Below are 22,955 nucleotides of genomic sequence, written 5' to 3' on the forward strand. Positions count from 1 at the left end.
TCGAATTCATATAAACCCAAGTTCAATTCAATAAGATATTAACTACATCCAACTCCAATTCGGAATCCGATCGGATCCGTGTATAGTGCATGAATTCAAACATAATCAAATTTTTCAAATTTCGGATTTCATCTGACTCTGATGTGCACAGAACAAGAACAAAAGTTACAGCAGCAAGAAATTAATAAATCAACAAAGAAACCAATTAAAACAAAATAAGTAAAAAAAATTATCAATCAAAATAAAAAGAAAAAAAAATGAGGATTAAGGAAATTTCCGTTTTGGTTTGGTTGAGAAAATAAGAAGATTCAATGGGCGGTCTGTCGTTCGTTTGGAAGAACTGAACTGGAAATGCCTTCACTCTTCAGTCTGTCATCAGTGTCGCATCTCTCATCTTGTCTCACTGTCGCAGCTCAACGCCTCAACCAGATCCAAAGAATGAAATCAGAAAAGGGACAGGAGCCATTGAAGCGAAACCAGATCTTGTCTCACCATCTCGTCACACTGTTGTCCCTTGTCCATCATCTGGCCATCTCCTTTGTGGTTTTGTTGCACCTCACACTGATTTAGAGTTGCAGACTTGTAGAGAGTGAAAGAGGCGAGAACAATGGGTTTGAGAGACAGAGAAGAATGAAAAAACCCTAGGTGTAAGATCTTGTATTAGGTAAGGGCTGGCAGGCTGGGAGTTTGAGGAACAGATTTCCTCATTTACCCCTACAAGATACCATTTATTACACTAATGTATAAATAGTAACATAATATACTATATATATTATTAATATATATCGGATTCGGACTTTTATCGGATCAGGTGGGTGCATCAAAATTCGATCAAATTTTTAATCGGATTCTACTTACACGACCCGAATCCAATCCATCCGAATCCGAGATTATCAGATCGGGCCATGGGTTTTCAGGTATCATTGACAGGCCTACAAATAATTGCTCATTTGCACCTGCATCACCAATATCATCTACCCTCAAAATCTAAGGGGAGACCATATCCCAATGAACCATAGAACAGTTATGACGAAAATTTTCCATTAGCTTCCAATACCTAAACTTAATCTCCATACCAAAACCACCTTAATTCAAGATTAAGTATGTCTCTAAGATACTCTAGAATGCTTATTGCCCTCAGCTTGTAATCATGGTGTGCAATTTTGGTGGAGATAATGGGCCAAATGGTTATGTTTATGACTTGTGTCAGTAGATAGTGGGCCTTTGTTATGGGCCTGTTTTATCTTTTTTTATTTCTTCTTCTTCTTCATTACACACTTTCTAGTGATCTTACCTTCATTAAACACTTTCCACTTTTGTCGTTTTTATTACTATAAGTTCTGATCAGATTGAGAATGCTCTTTTGTAGATGTGTGCCTTCTTTCTTTTCTTTTGAATTATAGTGACTTAGTGAATCATATCAAAATAGTAAGCCAATCATCCAATCATTGAATCCCATTTGTATTTTCAAATTTTCATGCTGAATTTCCCACAAGTTTCACCATCTTGGAGAATTAAAATATCTTCAACATAAAAAATAAATATACATTTATATGAAAATCTTGTGGATAATTATTGTACTTTTTTATCCACAACAGAAACTATTCATTAATAAACAAAAATTACAATAATACAAATTACACTCCGGGGAGAGATAATTATTGTACTTTTCCTTCCCTTTTAATTTTTGTATGATCTTTCTTCCACTACATCCCCCAATATAAAAAGAGCAAAACCTTTGGTAGAGGGAGCACATACACTACACATAGAAAATATCCTCAGATATTCTTATTCTCACTCAAAATACAACATCATAGCTAACCCATTTGAAAACAAAAGAACTATATGAACAGATTTCTACAGTTGCAACAAGAAAAATCAATTGTCTAGAAGTTTTCAGTAACGCAATTGATTGCCTAAACTATTGTTAAGTTCCACTATCCTCTCTATGTTAATCAATTTATCAACAACCTTTTTTCAGAGTTACAGTTGGCCACCCATCATCCTGAAACAGTACCTCTTGTTTGAAACTAGACCAATTCCAAAATCTACAGAAATCATTCAACCAGGTTGTATACATGCAACACGATGCAATGGATAAATCATGTACCTACTATGCAACAGAAAAGTTGCTTTAAAGGAGAATCTAAATTGAGAAGGAAATATTAAACAATTACACAAAACTTATAAACAAATATCACTAAATTAAGAAATAACATCCAGAAGCTACTGCTACTGCTACTGCTACTCTAAATGATTAAAGAAGAAATTATAAAATGCACAAAAGAAACAGAATATAAGCACATAAAACCCTGCTGAGGGAATTTCTGAGTAGAAAATTGGCACCACATACCTGCAACTTTTGCAGAAGTGCAATCAAAAGAACAAGAGAAGGTATCATAAGATCAATAAGGCTCTGCTCGCGACTGCGTTCCAAAAGCAAATCCGACGTTGAATTGCATTCTGCACCCTCATCAACGAGGTAATCTGTATCAAATAATCAAATTCAAGGTTAAAAAGTCACCAGAGTTGAAAGCAAAAGAACATCAGCAAGAAAAATGAAAATTTGCCAAACTCTGCACCATATGACAGTATATAGGTGTCAGTACATGTGAATCATTTTGCCCCATATTTAACATGAATGAAGGACAAGCTCTGCAACTAAAACACTACAATGAAGTTCTATCAATGAAGTACCACAAGTTCTGCAACCAGCACACAGTATTATTGACAATTTCTTTCAATAATAGATCAATGTGAATTTTATTAAAAGGGAAAAAGGTAGGAATAGATATAATTTGGTAGGCTAAGATCAGGCAAGAGACCCAAAAGTAGTACTCATATGCACAAACCATCCTAACTACCACCACCCTGATCAAGACTCCATACAATTCATCCCCACTAGACCCCTCTCTATCCAATGAGCTTGATGACCTTTCTTCTGACCTGAACAAAGTCCTCAAGCTGGAAGCCAGGGAACTCACACCTATAATAGAGTGAAGGTGCAACTATGGACAAGAGATCTCTTCCCTCAGCCAGCAAATAAAATAGAGTAATCCATGTATTTACACTAAACAATGGGAAACATTTCTTTTTTATCAGCAACAGAAAAGTAAAAGTTCATTAAAAGCACTTCTTTCCTGAGTCTTTACAATGATGCAGAAACAAAAAGATAAAAAGTAGGCCCCTTTCAGTGCACTTCAAGAGTATTGTCACTAACAAAATGATCCATGAAGCAACAAATCCCTCCCAGGACCAGGTAAACCGCACACCAATTCCCTTCAGATTAACGCTTTCCCAAGCAGTTCATACAAGTTGCCAAAACCCATGCTTCCCTTATCAGATGTCTGAGGGTCTAAGATCCATCTTCTCTTGACAATAACCAGCCTATTACAACCTCACCATTCCCTTCAATGAAAAATCCTGTCTGCCCTGATAACAGACCACACTTAAATCCCTTGTAAAATCCATGTCTTTAAGCCTTCACCCACCATCCCACTACTGTGGAGCAAAGTTTCTCCGTCCTGACTCCTGAATTCTAAAGACAGCTCCAATTTCCAAGGAACCAGATTACCAAGACCACATCCATCAAAGTTTAGCTTTTACTCTAGCTACATCCCTTCCCAAGCTTCTATATTACGTTGTCTTCTTGGTGCATGACCAACCTAGTGTAGGCTAGAGTCCATCGAAACACCTTGTTGTTTAACATCATTTCATTTCATGTTGCTTCTCCAGTGCAGGCCATATAATTTTCCCCTCTTTGTGGTTGAGAGAATCAGTTCCAAAGAAAATAGATCAAACATATTTTTTATAGTAAAAATAAAAAGATTCATTAAAATAAAAAAAAAGGCTAATTGCAAACTTCAATTAAGGTAACACCTCCACTTAATGAAAACAACATCCAACTACATAACAAAGAAAAAGAAAAGCACAAAATGGAAGGGACATGAAACTTCTCCACCAAAGTACCAACATCACCACTGTTAGTCTTCCCCATCAAACTCTTCCTCTTGCCCTTTGCCATCCTCTTTCCATGCCTCTCCTTCTCCAATTACTGTTTACTTTCACCTCATTTCCATCTTTCTCTTCTCAAATTCTACAAATGCTCTTCAGCCAAAACCTTCTCCACCCAAAAATGATAAACCTAACAGCTTGTCAACCTCAACATCCCTATCAACAATCTTTTCCAACTCCTCCTTCCCCTTCAGTAAAAAAAACGAAAGAAAAAAAAAATATATATATATATATATATCTTGTCAACTCTATCCTTTTCTTCAAAACCACCCTCCTTCTCCTTCACCTCTGAAGCAACAAGAGTTTCTGTCTTTCCTTCTAATAAGACCAACAACTGATCCTTTGTCCCTACAAGTTCTCAAGGTTCAATGTTCACCCTGCAAGGTCTTCTTGGTTCGAAGCTTTGAATTCCACACCTTTTCTTTTATAAATTCTTTTGTATTTGCTGGTAGGACCTGCCCCAATTAGGACTTCCTTAATCACAAAAAAAAAAAGAATGGTGAAATGCACAATATGAGTTCTGCTTGAAAGTCTAGGCTTCTTCAAGACAACTAGGGTAGCAACAGAAACATCCTTGTCCACATCCGTTGCCCACCATCACATCGGTGTCTTTGGTAATGAGAAGATCCTTGCAGCTATCAGATGCAACAGCCTCAACTTTTGAAGCACCATCTTGGATTCAACAGACAGCAGCTGCCGTCAAGTTCGACACCATCATCTCCTTCAACAACGGGCCCTCTTCCTCAACCTTCATAAAGGTTTTTTACTCACCTCCATTGTCTCCACCCTATTCTCCAAAACAGCCTCAACCCCCTCTCCTTTCCCCTCTAAACATCCAACAGACATAACTTCAACATCAATATCAAACCTCCTAACCTGGATCAGGCAAACTTGCTCCCTGGACAGATTGTATCCAAACCTACTTTTGTTAGTCCCCTTCAGATCACACTTTCATCATTCTTCAAACCACATTTCCTCTAACCAGTGTTGTCGTATCTAGTTATCACCCAACTCCAATCATCTTCCTTTCCCCATTTATCCTTGCCCACACCCCTTTCCCTACTAAAAATCCCCAACCTCTCATTTCTTTTTGGAGTCCTCTTAAGACCCCCAACTGACTCAATCGATTACCAAAACTTGACCCCTTTGACTTTAACTTTGTAAGGTGGTCGGTGGTCCCCAATCAAAACTCCTCTTAAAACCTAGAGTGACTTGTCAGTTCCCACTCTCAAAATATCCCCAATTTCTTTAACAAATTCAACTCTCTTCACTATCCCAACTTCCATCTTCCCTCTAACTATTGAAATTTCTTCATACAACTTGCCTGCATAAGAAGTTTCATCATTGAAAGTATACCCTCCAATGCATTCACCTCCACCAAAATCCTCGCCAAATCCACCATCACCCAAGTTATGTTTCTATCATCAAGTTTTATAAATTTTCCACATCTGTTCCCAACCTCCATAAACATACCCAATATTTTAAAAGCACAAGGCACAAAAAGAAGTGCAAGGGCCAATTTGTGCCCGACGCACAAGGTGAGGCATGCGCCTTTTTTGAAGCAAGGTGCAAAAATACAAAAAAAAAATGCTAACAAATCAAAAAATGTCAGAAAATGCAAAAAAATAAAAAATATATATTAAACATAATATTAATAAAAATATAAACTTTTAAACTAAATGTTTTAAAAAACTATTATCTAAAATGAAAATACATAAACATAACATGTAAAGCGTATTCAAATGAAAATTTAAAAATAAAATCAAACATATAAAGCATTTTCAAGCATGTAAAACCCACAATCTCTTCTTTTTCCTCAATTGCATTACTTCAAATAGTTAATGTGATGTAAAACATATAGCATTCCTGATTCTACACGCCACCTTTGTACCATGCCCCTCGAGGCAAGCCCAAACAAGTCCATGTTAGGGTCTTAAATTCTTAATTCTCACATAAATAATAGCGATTTTATAACTTTACTTGCCTTTCAAGAAGAATTTAAAAAGAGTAAAATTTTAAAAGGTGCATACCTGGGCTGAGGCACAAGGCGCATCAGGCACATGCCTAAGCACACCAGGCATGCGCCTTTTGAAAGGGTTGTGCCTAGGACCTAGGCAAGGTGCATACCCTAAAATGTGCCTTGCAAGTGTGCCTAGGTACGCCTTTTAAATCACTGAACATACTTAAGCTCCAAGCATGCAAAGGAATCACTAGAACTCAGATCCGAACCGCTCTCCTTCCTCATACCCAAAACACCGTACCAGCATTGTAGAACCACCTGCTTAATCCCACATTATACTTCCTTGGAATCTCAAAATGTAGCAAGGAGAAATGATGCAGTCCAGTGGGAGCCAAATAGCAAGGAGAAATGAGGCTATACCTTAGATGTTAACGGAACGAGAAAACAATAAATGGTTTGCATTCCCACCATCATTGAAGCAAAAGATGCACACATGAAGTGACAAGTACCGGTTGAATTTTATTCTCTAAAGCATCTCCCTAGTTCCCAATAAAAGGCTTTGTCCCTAGGAGGAGGTTGTGAAACCCTTTTTTTTCTAACACTGAATATCAAAGTGATTGGGTATTCTTTGAAAATGCCCACATTTACTTTCCAAGAAGTGCTATATTATTGTCCTTCACTCTCTGGTCTCTCCCTGATTCGAGACACCAGTCGTTTTTTCTATGTGAAAAAAGCTCTTTATCTGGGATGGGGTGTCTTGAAGGAAAAAACAATCGATGTCTCAAATCAGGGAGAGACCAGAGAGTGAAGGAGCCTTTTTCACTATGATAGATTTGTCCTTGGGCCACAAACTTTCTTGGCAACTGCCATAATACTCCTCAAACATCATAAATATTCCCCTCCCCTCAATTAACCAAAATAATTGTGTCATCTGCAAACCGTAAAAGTAACGTGGCTTTTCACACCCAACTCTAAAACCCCCAAACATCTCCTTTTTTTGTCAGATCTCTGCAACAATCTGCCAAGAATTTCTACCACAAGAATAAACAGCAGATGATAATGGATATCCTTGTCCAAGGCTCCAAACCCTCTAGTAGCACAAAATAAACCTCTAGCAGAAACACAGACAATGATGGAGAAATGTGTTGAAATTGCACAACTTATCATCCCTTCAATCCATGCTATTCCCAAACCCATCATGGTCTGTACACGAAGCTTTCCTTTTCTGCTAGCTTTACTTCCTCGATCACTTTATTGGCTACTAAAATCTATTTCAAAATGTCTTCCACAAGATAATACTTTTAAGATTATTTTATAAAAATTGATATGTCTAATCAGTCTGAACTAAGTTGGAGAAGTGGAAACCATGTTTTGAGGATAAGGGAAATGAACATCATATTCACACTTCTTTGTTAATTTTTCATAATCAATGGAATTCCCCGAAAACATTCATGATATCACCACTTAACAATGTCCCAACATTCTTGATAAAAATATCATTAAAAACCATCTGGCCTTGGCACTTTTGATTTCTCATCCCAAAAACCATTGTTCTCACTTCCTCCATGAATAACCTTTTTCAATCAAAATTCACCATTTTTAAGGACAATATTCTATTGCAGTGATTAATGATGGGTCATCTTCTCCAAGATGGGTTATAAAAATTAAAGAAATAGGAAACTAAAATGTCTTCAATCTCAAGAATCCCTTGTCTAAACCCCATTGTTTATAAGCCTCAAAATGAAATTTTCCTTTATCTACTGGTAGCTAGAAAACAAAAGATTTACGTTGCCAGATTGATCCAAAAAAAAAAAAGATTTATGTTGCCATCTCCTTTAGTTCACCCAAATCTCAATTTCTGTCTCCTACCGATTTGTGTGACAGGATCTTCTGCACGCACCCTGAAAGTACAAGCAACCAACCACACATTGGGAATATCTCCCCATGATTTTTTTTGGAGGGTAAAGGAGATATTCCCGATATGCAGCTGGATGTCATACACACAGTTTTTGCTTTCAGGAGATCCAGATCTCTGATTTATTCGCTCTTAGATATTTTAGCTCACTCCATCTTCCATGACGATTGTTAAATTATGGACTCTTAAATAATTTCTCACTACTTAAAATCTATGCCCTTTGGCCTGCCCTAAGCTCTTCCAGTCCCTTCAACTTGCAATAGATCACTTCTTCTCACTAGTTCTGTAGATGATCCTCTTTGCATACTACCTTAGTCTACTTTCACTTATTCTATCACCTATTGCATTGAAGCTACTTCCAAGTTCCTATAGATATGTCCATTTCTGATCCAATCCTTTTTAGTCTTTCACTCATTCTATCAACTATTCGATTTGGGGCTACTTCTAAGTTCCTGCAGATATGTCCATTTCTGATCTAATCCTTTCTAGCTTTCCTGCTCATCCATCTCAACAACTGTATTTCTACTACTCATTTTTTGGATATATTAGTTCTTGGTTGTCCAACATCTGCTCCATACAGTATTGCTGGCCTTATAACAGTTCTATCAGATTCTCCTTTTGGCATGAGTTGCATTCTTTACTGTAATTCTATAGGCAACACCCTTCTGAATCTCTCCCTTGTTATGGATTATCAAACCAAGTTAACAAAATAGGTCACACTGAGATATATCTGCCAGTCTCCAATTCAAGAGGAGAGCCCCCAAACTACTCTATCTATCTCAATGCAAATCAAGGTGGTTAGCGGTACCAATTGCACATTCATGACAATAACAGGACTCCATAAAATCTCTACAATAGATAAGTTGTTTCTGCTCCCATAGCTCTACAGCTTTCATTTTTGTTTTTTCATCAGTAACAGATAAAGCTTAACTAGCATTCCAAGGAGATTTCTTTTCCTTTTTTTTATCAATGAAATGAGCTTTCTTATTTGTTTTCTTAAATCCCAATTTGGCAGAGTTTCAACTAGATAGAATAGTAAAGGACTATAAAATTTTAAGATTATATTACTCAAATCTCAAGAAAATAAATAGGCACATATAACTATTAGGTCTCCTGCTGGTTGTAGCAGAGACTTGGGATTGAATCCCGCCTGCACCTGGGTTGGGGGGTTTATGGGTTTGGGGGATGGGATACTCATTCCCTTGGAGCAAAAAAAAAGAAAAGAAAATAAATAGGCACATATAACTGTAACTGTAAGTGAATAGTTTATACAAAATTATATCTTGAAAATAGTTCAAAAAAAAACATACATTCATCATGAAAGACTTACAGAACCAGTTCACTGCCTTCAATTACAAGGAAAACCATGCCATTTGATATACTGCCAATGTATAGTAAAACCACATGAGAAATCAATGAGTGCTATCCAACTTACCATAAGTGTTGGATGACCTCTCAAGCATGAACTTACAGTTCACAAGAATGACATATATTAGAGTAACTGCACCTTCTTCATAAAGAGCACTAGCAACAGCCTTCACCAATAGAAACAATATTTAGCCCTGAATGTGCACTAATATATTAAAATCACACAGTGGTAAAGAACATAATTTATACCGGATTTTCTGAAATGAATGCTAAAATTCTAAATGCAGTTGTCAGCTGTGCTACAGAACTGTCACGAAGACTAACTCCTTCAAAGCTCTTATCAGAAATAAGTTTCCCAAGCATATTCTCTATAATCTGAATGTCAGAACCACTGGTATCTCCAACAACATTTTCGACATCCATAGAATCTGAGACTAGGACACTTGTTGAAGTTATGTGTGCATCTCCTCCAGAAGCTAAAACAGCAGCATATCGTAGAAGACCAATAGCCCCATTTTTCTGATAAACAACACCAGCATCAATCCATTCCAACAGCCTTGTTGGAGCATCCTTCCTGTTGGACCCTGGGGAAGATGAATGCAGAGCCTTATGAAGCTCCACAGCATGTTCAATCCAGGAACAGAGAGAAGAGGAAGTTGAATCAGTAACAATGACCTCAAATAGCTCAGCTGCTGAGTGAAAGATAGCAAGATTAAGTGGTGAGGAACCTGTCCAGGATTTCAAGTAAATGAGTATCAATCATCATGCACAGCTGAACAAGCAGAAAGTACAAATATTTAATGGGTAGAAGAAAGAATAGTTAGGCCTACCACTAGTTGGGGTCACTGGCTCCAATTCTTTCACTGAGTGCAGTGCTTCAAGCAACAGAGAAACTACCTGTAAAACACAATTCTAGTGTCATCCTCAATATGCCACCCTCCCAGTTTGGCAACCCAAATGTATCAACCCAAGTCTTAGATGATCTGAAGACTAAAGCATTATCATTCTACAAATGATCAAGTTGCCTTCAATAAGATATTAATTGTTAATGTAGATTATGACCCAGAAAAGCCTGAAATAAAAGGAGTTTGATGTTCTGCAATCTCATTCTATGAAAGCCAGAAATGTACCGAATAAAATGTCTACTAAAGCATGGAAACCCATGGGCCAAAGAGTCAAGAAAGGTCAAATAGTCAAATGCTTAATTTAATTAATAGCAGTTCTTATAGATTTCATGAACATAGATCAAAGAAAATCACTAAGGAAGCTTTATAAAAGGGATTGTTGAGGTTAGTTAAAAGTATAACCGTCGATTGTCCAGTCAATCCAACAGATCAACCAATCAGACCCCAATACACAAGGTTTGAGTCTGTATTTTGAGTCCCAATTGTAACAGGATTGATGTCAAACCCACCCAAACAGCAACTAATTGAAATGGATGTAATGGGTCCAATCAAACCAGATTGAAGCCGCAAACTCTCAACTTGTTAGTTTGACACTTAGCTTAGGTTTACCAAGCAAAAATAGACTGGACAGAGAAGAGAGATTAAATAATCAATAAAACAAGAGAAAACATAACTAGTAAATTGTGAAAGAGGAAGTACTGGATGGTTAAATGAAACAAAAGCAGATTAAAAGTCTAGAAACATCATTGGGATTTAGAACATAAAGATGTTATATGATCTCAAAAGGAGTACAATGGGCACCACCACAAGGGGAAAACTTGAAATTAAATTTTGATGGGTGTACCCTTGGTAATCCTAGTCAATCAGGAGTGAGGGGTTTTTAGAGATGGAAATGGCTCATTGGTGGCAGTTTTCTCATGTCTTATTGGTAACGGGAACTCGGTTAGAACTGAAGTACAGGCAGTTGGAGATGAAGGTGGTAATTAGTTCGTTGGCTGATTTAAGCAGGGGAAAGTGGCAGTAGAAAGAAATTAAGGAGATCAGCTGATTGGAGAGATATGGTTATCTCAGACAATGGGTACAAAGATCAGCTAATGTATTGGCTGATAAGTTTGCTATACAAGAGGTGGGTGGATAGTTTGTTCAGGGCTAAAACATAAGCATTCCTGAACTAAGGTGGAAAAGCTGTAATTTAGGTATAGTTAAGATTGGTTCTTGTATGGCATTAGGTGGGGTTTCCCCACTAACTGGTTCTATATAATCTATTTATATCTAATACAATATCCAGTTTAAAAAACATCAAAAAAAATGTTCTGTTAATTATAAAAAAGTAGGGTAAAATCATTTTCCTATATAGATTTAGATTTTTATTAAAACCTTTTTAATTTTTTGACAAGTATAAAAAAGAAATAAGTTTTCAATTTACAATGGGATTCATAATTCTCTTCAATTCAACTTTGTCTACAATTTACAATAGAACTACGATTTTCAGAACATTGTTCAATTGTTTCTTGAAAGAAACTTCAAGGTTCTTGAATGTTAATGATAGCTGTTTGGTAAAACAGTTATGTGCAGTCCCTGTGGCTGCAACAATGGGAGTACCTCTGGAAACTGTCCTAGAGCCAACAAAGCCTGGCGTCCACAATCAGACCTGGCAATCATGTTACCAAAGTTTGTGAAAATAATTCACACAACATAAAAACTCAAATACATAAGAAAATAACTGAAATGATAGTTCCACCTGGACAGACCACATAACTCCCACAGAACCCACAGAAATTCTTCAGAGCAAGGAGACAATGAAAGCAAGCGGTCTATTGCATTCACCTGGATCCAAGAATGAGAAGACTTCAGATATTTATTATCAACATAGTCAGGAATATATAAATTAAAAGAAGAAAATGACAATCTTCAGAAACAAGATGACAGAAGTCACAGAACTAACCACTCGCATGTGCAGTTCAGTAATCATTCCAACCACCTGTGGGCGACACAAGAATCCCTTGGATATCAAAACTGATGCATACCGTAAAGGAACACAATCTTCCTTATTCACATCTTCAGCACCCTGAAGAGAAAGAGTTACAGCAGCAGCAACTTCAGGTTGAAGCAGTAGGAAAATCAGGCCTGAAAAGAAAGAAAGAGTAGAATGATTATCATGAAGACAAGTCAACGTTAAAAAAAAAAAATCATAATACTGAGCAGAGGTTAACAATACCTGAACGACAAAAAAGAAGAGAAAGAATTATACGCTCAAACAATGATGTGATTTTCACAAAGGCATCCATAATATGTCCTTTCTCTGAACGCAAAATAGTAGAAGACAACAAAGCAGCCGATAAAGGAAGAAAACCCCTTTCCTGTTTTCACACAACTTTTGAGGTAAAAAATGTATACACAACACAAGTATGAGTGTGTGTGTGTGTGTGCATATGTCTCTGAATGGAAAAACACCAGAAATAACAGTAAATTCAGTAGTGGTCAAATCAAAACTAACATCAAAGATAAAATAAAAGGCCATTACCCAATGTTGATCCCAGCTATCTGGGGTCATGGGAGGAGTAGACTGGATACAATCCTAACCTTTGGCATTTTTTGCACAAAGTGGCTGCTCTCATACTTGAACCAATGTTCTCATGTTTACCACCCGAGATTTTACCACTACACCAAGTAATGGCTCCTAAAGTTCCTTTGGATCAAAACCCACAGAATTCATGATACATTCAGTCCCTTCAAATCCTAAGATTTGATCACTGAATCTTTATGATTCAGGCGATACGAATAAATTCAATTAAGAATTAGTTCTCTACTATGCCATTTCTCTATTTCTTTTATGTTTGGGAGGGGGGGGGATACCACATAGGCAAGTAAGTTAAAAGGAGTTGATAAAAAAGTTTGAATTGATTCCGAATCTGAAAATCAACTTTGGAAAGAGCTGCATTGCAGGAATCAATTTGGAGGAGAGGGTTGTTGTGTTTGTGGCGGCCTGTATAGAGTGTTCTACCACCTCTTGGCCTTTAACCCATTTAGGTCTTCCCCCAGGTGCAAACCTTAAGGAGAATAGATTTTGGAACCCAGTCATAGAAAACTTAGAAAAGAAGATGTGTAGAAGAAGAGTATCAACTATCAACTAAATTGTTGAAGATGTAGTAGGCATTATGGCCCTCAGTTTGGTCAACTTGTCAACAATTTGATCACACTATCATCTATACTATATTCAAAAATGCAGTTGTCCACATCAGACACCTCATATTACTTCCCAACCCTTTTAGAATTTTGTGCTTTTTTGAATTTTTAAAAATAAAAATAAATAAATATGGGTCTATTTAAGCTCGCCCAAAACCAATTCAGTTAAGAAACTGAATATAACATGAGCATCTTTTTCAACACCAGTCTGTGCATCAAACAGGTCTCTTCTAGTAAAGTTCTATAACTAACTAGAAAATAAAAAATATTCCTTTAAATGTTACTTGTTTAAATACAACAAGCTTGGATAGCAAACATATGCTGAAGAAAACAGAGTTGTAAATTACCAAGAATGATGCATAGCTAAAAGGAACATATACCTTCAGCAGTGATAGTAAGTGTGGATCAATATCCCAATTTGAAAAGCAGCATTTAGACGATGCAATGAAGCCAATTGTTGCTTTGTAAGATAACAATCCTTCTGCTTGGCCAAGAATCAATGATCTGCTAATACTAGCCATTGGTGAAGGATCTTCAATTGGCCCCCATGAATTTAACAACTTCTGCATCATACTCATTGACATATACAAATTAATAAGCCATGCAATTGACACAATAACAACTACATTCGTTAAAGAGCACCTAAATGATGGATGCTTTCAACTAACCAAGAGTTTTTTAAGCTGAGATTTGGCACTGATAAGCTTGTCCAAAGTAATTTCAGAAACCCTACCAACAGCAGTTAGACCACCCAGTACATTAAGTATTGCAGCCTGCCAGAAAAAACAATGAGACTGAATTCCCCCTTCTACAGAAGCTAAAAATATAAGTGCAGCTTCCCCTATATCTTATAAGAATGTACCTCATATCTGGACACAATTTCATATGAATGCAAGCGGTGAAGTATATAAGTTGCAAGAGAAGCAACATCATGCCTCTGCTTCTGGAGTAACAACTTCAATATTTGATTATAGCCTTCACTACTACCAGTTGGCACATTCTCATCCTCACGAGGCCACCAACCCAAAAAGCCTTCACACCCAATGGCATGTCGAGTAGCTTGCTCAATAACTCCAAGCAGCATCAATTGAAGAGCTGTAGATTTCGGCATCTCATGGAAGAAAATATGTACAAGCTGCTCCATTCCTCCACCATTCACAAAGTGAAAGCAACTCTCCCTAGTGGAGCACAAGAGAAAAACTACAGCCAGTAGTACAATCATGTTCTTTTTCTGCAAAACAAGATCAGAGGTCAGAAATACAACACAAACTATTATACATGACAACTGATTTCTCTTTACATTTTGCTTTTTACCAGCTAGAATACAAATCACCTGAGAAAGCACTGGAAACCCAAAAGTTGCATACTTCATTTTCATGCACAAATGTTTGTTGAACACCTCACTTAACAGTTCTGAAGTTGCCAAATCAGCAGCAAAATCAAGAACAAGTCCCTCTCCAGATGCCTCAACAGATAAATTCCCTGATTCATGTTGAAGCAATTTATAAACCTCGAGGAGCTCACTTTTAGCATCAATAAGAACACGGTGTGATTCTTCCTTGCGATGTACGGAGCTGCTTTTCTTGTATTGACTCCAACAAACTGCAGCACCATTCCTACTACTGGCATAAGAAGAAACTGATGATACAACAGTATTTACAACTTTATTTATACCATCCCCAGAATCTGACAATTCAAATATCTTAAGAACAAGTTGAATGAACTGTTTCATCTCGATAGAAAGGTCTAACTCGGCAACTGGCAAAGATAATGATTTTAGGGAGAATATCGTCTCCTCAAATGATAGCTTGTTTGAATGCAATGCAGGAGGAAGGTCCTCAAGCTTTCCTTCAGATGGCAAACAAACCTGGTTAGCTAAAGAACTATCCAAATCAAATTCTATATTGAACTGTCCCAGATCCTCTGCTGTGTTGCCATATATGACCAAGGTAAGGCTGCGGTAACTGCCCCGTACAACCAAATGGTTTGTCACTACAGCCTGCATCCAATTAGAGTATTGCTCTTAAAATGCCATGAAGTTAAGATACAACAACAGATAGACAAAATCACAAGAGTTGGACCAACCCCACTACTATTCCCCAGAAGAAATCATTCTTTGTGGAGATTTTATGGAAACTTGATATTCCAATATCAAAATCCATCAAAGTTAAAAGACAATAATAAATATTTTCTTGAACAAAGCTGAAACATTCCATATTTCTTTAATTGGTACAGAAAAGATAACCTTGGGAGTAACCACACAAATCAAAGATCTATGAGCCAAGATGGTAAACCAAATCGTACAAGAATGAACAGAAAGAGGCAAGTAGAACAGTTGAGGAAAAGTCAATTATGTTTGGACAAACAAAAGAAAGCATGAGTTTTCATAAATTAAGAAATGTTATGTTTGAGATCCACTACAAATGGCTTCCTAGACCCATATATCTGCACTCTCTATTCAAAATCTAGGATTACAGTAAGCCTAAACTTACCCAGGTCTAATACATTCTTTGGTTGTTAAACACTACACAGGAAACACCACAAATTCATTGCTGAACTTAAATATTGATTACACTTTCCAAGATATTAATTGATACAGGACTTTTTTATCAGTAGATACAGGGATTTAAAAAACAACTTTCTAAGCTTCACCTTTGACTCAACAAACTTCATTTAAGGAAATAACTACTAGAAACTAAAATTACTTACATTACCCATGTTTAAGAAGACTAGAAAATTCCATGTACTCATTAAAAAAATACTAGAATATCCATTTTGAAGTTACCATTTTACCCTTTCTTGTCAATCCAAATTACCATCCTTGGAACTAAAACCTTAATATCATGACTAAGAAATCAGTCAAAAAGCCAAATCTATATTATATATAGAAAAAGGACCAGTTCTGTGTCAGCAGTTTTTCTCTCCTCACCATTGTGTCTCAAGACCCTATCACACAATTACATTGGAAAGTGAAATATGGAGTATCCATTAAAATGTTTCCAATTTTTAATCTCCCAAGTCATACTATCTATTAAATCTCTCCTTAATCTTCTCTTTATCAACTGCTCCATTAATTACCAAATACAGGGAATTGAATGAAGTGGGTTGACCTGAAATCTACCCTGAACAGTATCTATATTTAGTGAGTTTGTATTGATAAAATGACTGAATCCAAAATGAATTGGATGTGTGTTTGCTTCCATGGACCTTATCCAGACTGGAACAACATATATCCTATAGATCCATGGACCATATGCAAATATAAAAGTTGTATCCCATTTTCTTACCATTAATAGTAATCTGCATCAATGTTTTAAAAGAAAATATCCGAAAATGGAATTGCCTTTCCCTCCGGGTGACATGTCATTGGTTCAACCATTCAGGTCAAATAAGTCATACCAAGATATCATAAATCAAATTACAAAGACATGAAAAAAATAAATAAATATGCATAACAATGGGAAAATCACATATTTGTATAATATTATATATTCTTCATATTAAACAAAAATAAGTGTGATAAATGAGAATTATTGTTAATGATGTAAATGACTAAAAATGCAAAAAAAAAAGAAAATTAAAGCCAATCCCATGGCATGCTGACTAGGTTAAATGGTTCAGCAGTACTACAACCAGCTGGACCACCAAGTTAGCACTAAACAGTCCTTGACAACACTGCAACACTCTGAACTTCTATATTTTTCCTTAAATTTCTTACTTCTAAATTCTTGTATTATTAATGCAATTTAACATGCACTCGAGGCCATGCTCTTGTCACATGAATTCCAGAGTTTGATCTATCAGACACTTTTGGACACTCAAAAACTTTACATGTAATTGGAGTAAGGCAACCTGTCAAACTGATAGAAAAGAATAGAAAACAAGGAGATTTAAGGCTATCAACAGAGGGTAGAAAATTGTATAAGGCATTTAATACAAAACACAACTAATAAGAGAATGGAAACAATAATACGAAGGGCAAACAAGAATTTATCTTAGTACCTCCACTTCAAGAACATTTGATGAAGAAGGAGAATATAGAAAAGGCTGGCAGAGACGCCTAAACCTGGTTTCCCCTTCACATTGAACAAAAACCTCCAAAGCAAATGATGGAGGTGAAGTGGCCCTGTAGGTACAAAAACCGAAGTGAGACCAAGCAACCATAGATTTGCCAGAATATGAGCAAACTATTCAAACCAGTAATATATAAAGACAGGACAACATCAGGTCAGAAACCCAAAAACTACTCATTCAAAACCCAAAGGATGTCTCATGTTTTTATTTGGAAAAAGTTACCTGATTATATTAAAAAAGAAGACAGGCACATGAGGAGATGTACATGCTACAGCTGAACCAACAAGAGGAAATTACAGGGGCCGATTTCTTTCACTGTACATTATTTCCCTAAAGGTACCCAATTTAGCTAAACCATCAGCTGCAGTATTTAATTCTCTGGAGATCCAGATTAAATTTACAGTCATGGTGTTCAGAATATCTCTGGCCTCAGCCAAGTAATGAGCTGGTCTCCAAGGGCCTCCCACCTTCTCCCCTAGCAATCTTATTGTGTTTGCAGAGTCTCCTCTAATGGTTAGAGCAGACCAGCCCTTCTCTTTAGCAACATTGAATCAAGTTGCACTTGTTATTTGAGTAGTCCAGCATTGAATCAAGAGAATTGCTCCATAAAAGTTTAGTACAATGTTGGAAAATTTCAACCAAGCCCAAATGCCAAGATTTACATTTTTGCCCAGAAGCAGAATAATTGATGTCTGTTAACCCAAGTACTTTTACATAACATTTCCTTTTCATCTCCTAGATTATTTGACATAAATGAACAGCTAATATACAAGATGAATGAAATATTTGTATCAAATGTTACTTGTAACAAAGGCAACATTTTAGATCCCTTTTTTACTAAGTACATAATGTTAGATTTCAAAAATATGAACTACTTTAATAGTATATACTTTTTTTATAAACGTGTATATGAGTCCATGTGTTCTCATCTTGCCAAGTTAGACTCTTAGTGTCAACTCCTGTATCTGTGTCTACTGGCGTATACAGGGCATGTGCCAACTCCTGTATCTGTGTCAACTGGTGTCATCTCATATTCAAATGAATGCAAAGTAATTCAAACAATCAAAGAAATAGAGCCCCCACTTCTATTTATAATACTGTATTGTAAGTACTATAATAAACAAGTTTGGACCTCCTCTGTATTACGTTAATTTGTAATGGCGAACATGGTAAAATTAAGCAACTAGTACTATTTATAATATTTATAACATTTTGTTATCAAAAACTAGCTTACAAGGTAAGAGCATATAAAGCATATGCCTACTAAAGTGCAACAGAGATGTATGCCTTTATAAGCACCTCTATACTAGAGGCATACACCTCAAGCATGTCAGTGCCTCTTTTGTATGCTTCAAAAATTTTCCTTAGCACCTTGCCTGGAGGTGCTTTTTAGAGCAATGTTGCAAAGGAAAAAGGAAATCACTTGCAACCATCACAATGGTCAGAATATACTAACAATATTACCAATTTACCAATTACCATAGAATATAAACCAGACATTTTATGATAAGATATGAATATAATTTAAATAAAAAGAAAAGAGGCTGAAAAAAAAAACAGGCAATTTGCTAACAGCCCAAATACAATCTTCAAATTTACTAAAAAAATAATATTCGGTTTCTATTTATTCTTCAAAATGAAAAGACGATTGAAAACCAGAGACTATAAGGCTATTGCAAACAAAATAATTGAAAATGAAATAAATCATCACGAACCAGGTACTATGACCACAAGACATACCCAACAAGTGTTATGGCTGAAGAGGTTGACGATGCATTCTGTTCAAGGAACTCACAGCCAGTAATAACAATGGGCTCTGCAAACATTACCTGAAAAGATAATGAACATGCTAAAATATGTTCAACAAGAACATGAATTACAGTAAATTAAAACCACAAAGCAGAAATTAAAAAACCACAACAACTTATAAAACCATTAAGATGTTATCACAATCACAACACCATGACAAAGCAGAGGCCACGAAATAGTTGTCAAGGCAGCAATAAGAAACAGAGCAGAAGGGTTCCACCTTGTCACCTGTGCTTAGGCAGGCGTCTAGGAACCAATAGGTTGGTTGTTTCTTTGACAAATAAGATCCACAATTTATTGGAAATAATCCATGTTAATATGTGCTATATATTTAGTTTGTTATTTTTGAATTGAAAATTAGTAAAAGAAAGCTAATAATGATAAGCTTTGCATATAGACGCATTACATCATAAATTTAACAAGGCAATATCACTTTTAATCATAAATTTCAATATCTTTTTGATAAGTAAAGGTTTTATTAAATCAAAACATAAATTTCAATAGTGTATTATTAATTCCATTCAGCAAAGCAGTCGAATATTTAAAACCATAAATGTTCATAATAACAAGTCAATAGCACATTGAATCCAGCAAACAAACATTACAACACATTGAATCCATGCAATAAACAAATATTAATGAATGTGATTCCCTCATTCTTTTGATGTCAAAACTGGAAACTGTACTTGTGGACCAAAATACTCTTGATGTTAGGGTTTGGACTCCATCCTCTGGTGGTTTTCTCTCTTGTGCCTCTTTCTTTAACCTTTTAGTTCACTCTGATTCTTGGGGGTGAATCTTCCAGTAAAGGGAATTTAATCTCCTGTCCTTTCGTATTTTGTGTTTGGGATTTTTTCTGTTCTCTCTTTGGTTGTAGATGGGTCCCCCCACAAGAAGTGGTAAGTATATTCAATCCCAATTATTGATCAAAAAAAAAAGTATATTCAATCCCAACTTCCTGAGGCTCAAGGAAAAGAGAGGAAAGATCATGTGGAAGGCAGTAAGAGTAGCAATGATTGGATGATATGGGAAGAAAGAAACAATAAACTAGTGAATGAAAAGAACAAGTCTAACCGTCTAAGGAGGAACTAACTGAAGCCATCTTAGTTAGAGCTGCACATTGGAGTTATTCAGAGACTTTTCAGTCAATAACATTGTTAGAACTTGGTCTGGAGTAGCACAAGTTAGACGCATTGAAGAAGTGAGAATGGACAGGAAACCCCTGGCTGTAAATAAGTTGAAGCTGAACTTTGATGGCAGCTCTATAGGCAATCCGGGAAGAGCAGGCATTGAGGGAGTTATTAGAAAACACCAAGCAGTGGTGGTAGTGATGTTTTCAGATCCAATTGGCTTAGGGGACTCAGTCAAGGCTGAAATAATGGCACTCACACAAGGAATGTGACTAGCACTACAGCTGAAGTTGACGGAGATTCACAACTAGTTATTCGTTGGACAAAGCAAGTCAAATCAGCAGCTTGGAAGTATCAACAAACTTCTATGGAAATTGATGTCATAGCAAAGCAAATAAATTCTAGTGTCAGCTGGGTGAGAAGAACTGCAAATGAGGTGGCAGATATTCTAGCTAAACAAGGAGTCGATAGACCTAATTTATTTTGGGTGTAAACTCAAGTGACTATGGTGTGTTGGAAATCTCCAACAGTTGTACTAAACTCAGTATTTTAAAAGCACAAGGGCCAATTTGCGCCTGAGACGCAAGGCGCAAGGCGAGGTGCACGCCTTTCTAAGCAAGGTGCAAAATTACAAAATAAGTCAGAAAATTCAAAAAAAAAACGCAAAAATTTTTAAAATATACAAAAAAATCAAAAAATGATAAACATAATGTTAATAAAAAATATAAACTTAAATTTTAAAATAAATGTTTTAAAAAAACCTATTATCTAAAATTATAATACATGAGCATAACATGTAAAGCGTATTCAAATGAAAATTTAAAAATAAAATCAAAAATATAAAGCATTTTCAAGCATGTAAAACCCACAATCTCTTTTTTTTTTTGATAAATAACAGAGACTTTTATTAAAAGATAATAATAGAAAAGGTACAAAAGGAGGGGTAAAAATTCTTAACCCTCCCAAGAAAGCAATTCAGATTACAATGTTGCCCAGAAGAAATTAACTCTTCTTACCCCTTTGTTTGGCCAATGAATCTACCAAGGAGTTGGCACACCTCTTTATCCATTGAAACTTACTTCCATATTTTGGGTGAGATATCTAACTTTCTTTTCTTCATTCAAAAACTTCCACAGACTAGAAGTATCCTTCATCAACCAATTTATAGCCAACTTAGAGTCACCTTCCACTATCAATTTTCTGATATTTAACTCTTGCGCTCTTTTTAACCCTTCCAAGACGGCCAATATTTCAGCTCTAAGAGAGTCCCCCCATCCAATAGAACCAGAATACAATGCAATAATTCAACCTTCATCATCTTTGAAGGCTCCCCCTATACCCGACAGACCTGGATTTCCTTCACTACTACCATCAAAGTTTAGTTTAGTGAAACCTGAAACTGGAGGGGACCAAACTGGGTGGGATACATTCTTTCTTGGAGCTGACCAAGCCACTTCCTGATGATGTCTCCTTCTGAATAATTTTCAAAACTTTGCAAAGTTTAAACCCAATGGATCACCCTTATAAAAATCAGTTCAATGATTACACCCTTATTTCTTTCTTTCCCATGAAAGGTTCATTGATTCTTTTCCTCCCAGACTGTCCAACATACAGCTGCTCTTACACACCTCCACAGAATTTTCTCTCTCTTCTTCAGCCCCCTAACAGTAGTAGAATGAAATAGGCTTTGAACATTTGGGGGAGGGGTCCACCTGCCACCAAAAAGAGAGAAAAACCAACACCAGATTTCTGAAACAAATGGGCAAGAAACCAATAAGTGATAGCAAGTCTCACCATTCTTCTTACAAAGGATGCACCAATGTGGGGATAAACACCAATTAGGCCTTTTTCTTTGAAGTAAGTCGCAAGTGTTACACTTTTCAAGGAAAGCTTCCCAACAAAAAACACTAATTCTGGGAGGAATTGGTCTACCCCAGACTTCCAAAACTGGAAAAGGGATTCCAAAGACAGGAAGGGAATGATCCAGTTCCTTGAAGAAAGAGGAGCAAGAGAAGATACCTGAAGGAGAAGGAGCCCAAATCCTACTATCCCTCCTAAGGGGGTCAATAACCACCCCCTCAAGGATATTTAGCAGGTCAGCAATGAGGTTCAGTTCCGGTTCTCTAAGGGCCCTTCTAAAACCCAAATTCCAATCAATGGTTGAATTAGAGGTGGTCAAAACAGTGGAGACCGTAAATCGAGATAAAGAATACAAGGAAGGGAAAAGTTCTTTCAACGGAGTGCTTCCCACCCAAACATGATCCCAAAATCTCACTCAGTTACCGGAGCACATATCATACCTGATTAAAGGAAGAAAAGAAGGAAGTATGGCATGAATTGATTTCCAAGGAGAAGCTCTCGCAGCCCTAGTTGAAACTCCAGAGTCCCAGCCATCCACCGCTTGCCCATGAATACTTAAGACAACTTGAGCCCATAATTTATCCCTTTCCAAAGACAATCTCCAAAGCCATTTCCCCAGCAGAGCTTCATTCTTTTTTTGCAAATTGCCTAAAGCAAGCCCACCATCACTTTTGGTTTTGGTAACTATATCCCACCTGACCCTATGATCCTTTTTCTCCTCTCCTGGTTCCCAT

General features: G+C 36.5%; 1 protein-coding gene across 1 annotated transcript in view; it reads right to left on the reverse strand.

The window, feature by feature from the left end:
* The window catches only part of EMB2016 (mRNA methyltransferase EMB2016), a 44,240-nt gene that overhangs the window by 15,335 nt on the left and 5,950 nt on the right, over window positions 1-22,955 (reverse strand). Inside the window, exons 2-15 of the mRNA XM_010248996.3 lie at window positions 19,163-19,251; window positions 17,351-17,474; window positions 14,682-15,347; window positions 14,211-14,579; window positions 14,017-14,121; window positions 13,729-13,911; window positions 12,381-12,522; window positions 12,108-12,289; window positions 11,904-11,989; window positions 11,765-11,813; window positions 10,088-10,154; window positions 9,507-9,985; window positions 9,325-9,424; window positions 2,354-2,487 (exon numbers count right to left, since the gene is read on the reverse strand). Of these exons, the coding sequence (XP_010247298.1) occupies window positions 2,354-2,487; window positions 9,325-9,424; window positions 9,507-9,985; window positions 10,088-10,154; window positions 11,765-11,813; window positions 11,904-11,989; window positions 12,108-12,289; window positions 12,381-12,522; window positions 13,729-13,911; window positions 14,017-14,121; window positions 14,211-14,579; window positions 14,682-15,347; window positions 17,351-17,474; window positions 19,163-19,251 (2,775 nt within the window). The remainder of the gene's footprint in view (window positions 1-2,353; window positions 2,488-9,324; window positions 9,425-9,506; window positions 9,986-10,087; window positions 10,155-11,764; window positions 11,814-11,903; window positions 11,990-12,107; window positions 12,290-12,380; window positions 12,523-13,728; window positions 13,912-14,016; window positions 14,122-14,210; window positions 14,580-14,681; window positions 15,348-17,350; window positions 17,475-19,162; window positions 19,252-22,955) is intronic.

This window comes from Nelumbo nucifera, chromosome 6 (genome assembly GCF_055504915.1).
Source record: "Nelumbo nucifera cultivar China Antique chromosome 6, China Antique-T2T, whole genome shotgun sequence".
Lineage (NCBI taxonomy): Eukaryota > Viridiplantae > Streptophyta > Magnoliopsida > Proteales > Nelumbonaceae > Nelumbo > Nelumbo nucifera.